This window comes from Nelumbo lutea, chromosome 1 (genome assembly GCF_056320005.1).
Source record: "Nelumbo lutea isolate HS-2025 chromosome 1, American lotus-T2T, whole genome shotgun sequence".
NCBI lineage: Eukaryota > Viridiplantae > Streptophyta > Magnoliopsida > Proteales > Nelumbonaceae > Nelumbo > Nelumbo lutea.
The window spans coordinates 75,860,035-75,864,015 of NC_142684.1; the positions used below are offsets into that span (position 1 = coordinate 75,860,035).

The following is a 3,981-nucleotide window of genomic DNA, read 5'->3' on the forward strand; positions in this document are numbered from 1 at the left end:
CTGGTCGAACTCCAAGTCTCCAACCCTGAATACATTTGGAATATATCAGAAAAGAGGTCAGTTGTAGGTTTTGGGGATTGCCACAAAACGTGCACATATTGTGCACAACTCACTCAGTGCTTTAAGACAACAACCGTCTACAGTTTTATTTTGCTTTAGTAGTTAGCTCATTAAACGAGTTACTAAATTCGTTGTTGTCTCGATTCACAGTTCCCAACTTGGAAGAAAGCTTGGTGTAACATCAAGTATCGCACTAAAGCAAAGGAATTCAATACGGTTAGGCTCACGTTCATTGTTCACCATTAGAGGCATGGCTGCAGGCGGAGAAGGTTGGCTGGTTCTCTCTCTATTCTTCTCTGTCTCAACATTGTCTCTACTGCATCTCACCGCTGCCAAAACGACGGCCGGCTTTAGCCTGGAGCTATTGCACAGAGACTCTCCGCTCTCTCCTCTGTATCCAGGAAACCTCACTGAGCTCGAACGACTTCAGAGGCTTGTGAAGATATCTGACGCCCGGGTGCAGTATTTGAAGTCAGCAATGGCGTTTGAAACGTCCGATCTAACAACGCATACCAACATCTTCCGTCCTAAGGTGGGAGCTGAAGCTTACCCTTTCCTCTACGTGGTGCGAGTGGGCATCGGCACCCCTTACAAGGGTTTACAGCTGCTCATGGACACGGGAAGTGAGCTTGTTTGGACTCAGTGCAAGCCTTGCACCTTCTGTTTTCCTCAGAAGTATCCAATGTTCGATCCCAAACAATCTCAATCCTACCAGAAGCTTCCCTGCCAACACCCTCTCTGTAAGAACCTCCAGTGTGTTAATGGTGAATGCATCTACAGAATAGAATATGCAGGTGGGCAATCAACTAAGGGTGTCCTCTCTTCAGAAACCTTCACTTTTCCGTCCAGTAATCACTCCCTTGAGGCCAAGAGTGGTATGTTCTTTGGCTGTAGCAATCTGAACCGCAACTTCCAATTCAGCGGTGGGATTGATGGGATATTGGGAATGAATAGAGGCACTCTTTCTTTAGTAACCCAGTTGGGCAACCAGATTAGCCAACGCTTCTCTTACTGTTTAGTAGAATCTGCTCTCTCCATGAAGATTTCCAGCTTTCTAAGGTTTGGCAGCGACATAGTCATCAAAGGAGGAAACGTCCAGACAACCCCATTTGTGCAGTACAGCCAAAACCCGAAATTGTTCGCATTGAATCTGGTAGATATCACTGTAGGGACCCGCCGTATGAATTTCCCGCCGGGAACGTTTACGTCGAAACCTGATGGCACCGGTGGCTGCGTCATTGACTCGGGCTCTGCCTTCACTTGCATTGATCAGAAGCCTTACGAAAGTGTGAAGAATGTATTGGTAGATTACTTTGCTCGACTGAAACTAAAGAGGATTAATCAAAGGCCATACACTTTGGATCTCTGTTACACATTGCCGAAAAAATTTTCTGGGCTTCCCAAGTTCATATTCCACTTCCAAGGGGCTGATCTTGAAGTAATACCAGAAAATGCGTTCTTAGTAAGTCAAGCAGGGAAGTTTTTCTGCCTGGCTATGAAGCCAGAGCAGGGACTAACAACGATAGGAGCAATGCAGCAGCAGAACATGCGGTTCATATACGACGAAAGCGGAAATGCACTTTCCTTCGTTAGTGAGGATTGCTCCAAAGATGTATCTTGATTTTCTTCATGTTTTTGGCTGTGTACTTCGCTCAGAAATTTGTCACTCAAATTTAAGTTGAATAAATTCTGCTCAGAATTCTATCATCAATATTGTGATCTTCTTAATCTTTACGGTCCAACCAAGATAATGTGATATACTGGAAAGGTATGATATCATATTATCAATTTGGTAACATGGTAACATGGGAATTGCCTACAAAAATAGATAATCTTTGTCCACCCCTTATCCCAACTATATGCACAGTTGTCCTTTGCGTTATGTATACACACAAGCATGAAGATGATTCATGACTGAGAATAAAAGGGTTTACAAATAATTTATGAAGAAGAGAGAAGAACAAAAAAGAAGGATGAAATAGGATTTCATATATATCATGCAAGAGCAAAAGAGTTTTTTCTTCCTTTCCCTAATTTTATTTTATTATATATAAAAAAAATTATGAAATACTGCCACATGGTTTCACTCTGAGGAGTGGTTTGATTTCTAGGAATAATTAGTAAAAGTTAACAATTTGTTTTAGTGAACTATGTTTAGTAAGCTGAATATGGATCACCAAAGGAGTATAATATGATATTGATACTCCGATTCCTTTAGGGGTGGATACGAAATAAGTATTTTAGGAGTTATTTGAGCTCATCTTGTGGAAAACTTGATTTGGCTCCATTTAAGCTAGTTTCGAGCTGAGCTTGAGCCAAATATATATAGGCTCATGTGCTTATCGAGCTGAGCTCGATCGAGTCCAGTGAAGCTCATTTAATGAGGCTTGCAAGCCTAATCGAGCTTATATTATATATACATAATATTTTTATTAAATATAATTATATTTAATTTTTATCTATAAAATAAGAAATAGTTTTTTATATGTTATAATTTTTATTTTTTATGTGAAGCTTAGACTACATTCAAACTAAAACCACACTAATTTTGAACATATTAGTTTTTGAATCAAGTGAATTTGAGTTCAAACTCGAGGTTCATAAATTTTTGCCAAGCCAAGTTAAAATAGCTGGATATTTGGATTGGCTCGACTGAGCTTGTATACAACCCTAATTCCTCTGCCCCGAGGTGGGTTATATAAGGGCAAATTTCTTAAACTACCCTTATGGTTTAGCTAATTGACTAACTCTAATCTTATTGTTCACATACACTCTTACCTTTTCTAACACTTGACTAATTACTCCCCTACTGTTAGGGTTCCATCACAATCTGCTCACATGTCACACCACGCACGCGATTGTTATATTTTGAATAAAATGGCAGTAATACCCTTTCTCCAAATTTGGAGAAAAAACTCCAGTGGTTGTTAGAGAGAGAAAGAGGTTACTTGGCATCTGCTTCTCTCCCTCCCCGCCCCACCTCTCTCTCTCTCTTGTCTACTTCTCTCAACATGCAAAGATAGTCTCGAGGCTCACCTGGATCAAAGCTCCAAAGCCATGATAGAGGAAAATGAGAGAGGGTCGATGAGGATGACCCAAAGAAAAGGGAAAATGCCGGTATCAGCGGTTGTGTAGTCAACAAAGAAGAGAACAAGGGAAAGAAGCTTCATTGGTTAATGACTTTTGGTGAATCAGATTTGACAGAGATCAAAACTTAGATTGTTCTCCTCTAAATTGATAGAGATCAGATTCTATCAAATCTACAAATATGATCTCTGTAAAAAAGAATGAACATAGAGGAGAAGAAGAAATACATTGATCAAGGAGAGTGATGGAATACAAGTCTCGATTGATACAAAGAAATCATCATGGACTGTATGGAGTGAAGCCTCATATGATTGACAACTCAAACCAGAGACAAGATGGAAAACTTAGGTAACGACTAAAGGGAACAGAGTCCATGATGCCATAGTGGAACAAGAATCCATCGCCCCAAAGTTGGACAACCGACCGGATATGTGGGAAAAATGTTGGCTCCAACATAGATATGAAACCTTTGAATTCCTAAAATTTTAGAAAGTTTTATATAACCTATATAGCAGTTGATGATGCACAATCTAGTAGCTCCTTGCTGGCTGATGACTCAGAAGCTGAGCTGGGGAATTCCTTGCTGGAAGGTGACTTAAATGTCGAACTAGAAGATAGCTTAGATGTCGAGCTATATAACAGAGAGCTGTGTAATTTTCTGGGAGACCCACAGAGAAACAATGTTAGAGTGCCTGGGTTTATTTACCCGGGGTGGGCACTTCAACCCTTAAGTCAGTGAATTGGAGATTTTTGAGAGAGCTAAAAGTGAGAGAGTTAGAGAGCTGTGAGAACTAAATTGCACATACATTCTCTCAAGAAAATGGTGCCTTTATA

The 3,981-nt window shown here is 40.3% G+C and overlaps 1 protein-coding gene across 1 annotated transcript; it reads left to right on the forward strand.

Annotated features, from left to right (window-relative positions):
* Window positions 1-276: 276 nt before the first annotated feature.
* LOC148875447 (aspartic proteinase nepenthesin-1-like) lies at window positions 277-1,767 on the forward strand. Its single transcript, XM_088966266.1, has one exon. It carries the CDS (start codon window positions 311-313, stop codon window positions 1,679-1,681), a length of 1,371 nt encoding a protein of 456 aa, XP_088822392.1. The 5' UTR covers window positions 277-310; the 3' UTR covers window positions 1,682-1,767.
* Window positions 1,768-3,981: the final 2,214 nt, after the last annotated feature.

Coding starts and splice junctions, on each gene's coding strand:
- LOC148875447 (XM_088966266.1), top strand. CDS start 311: ATGGCTGCAGGCGGAGAAGGTTGGCTGGTTCTCTCTCTATTCTTCTCT.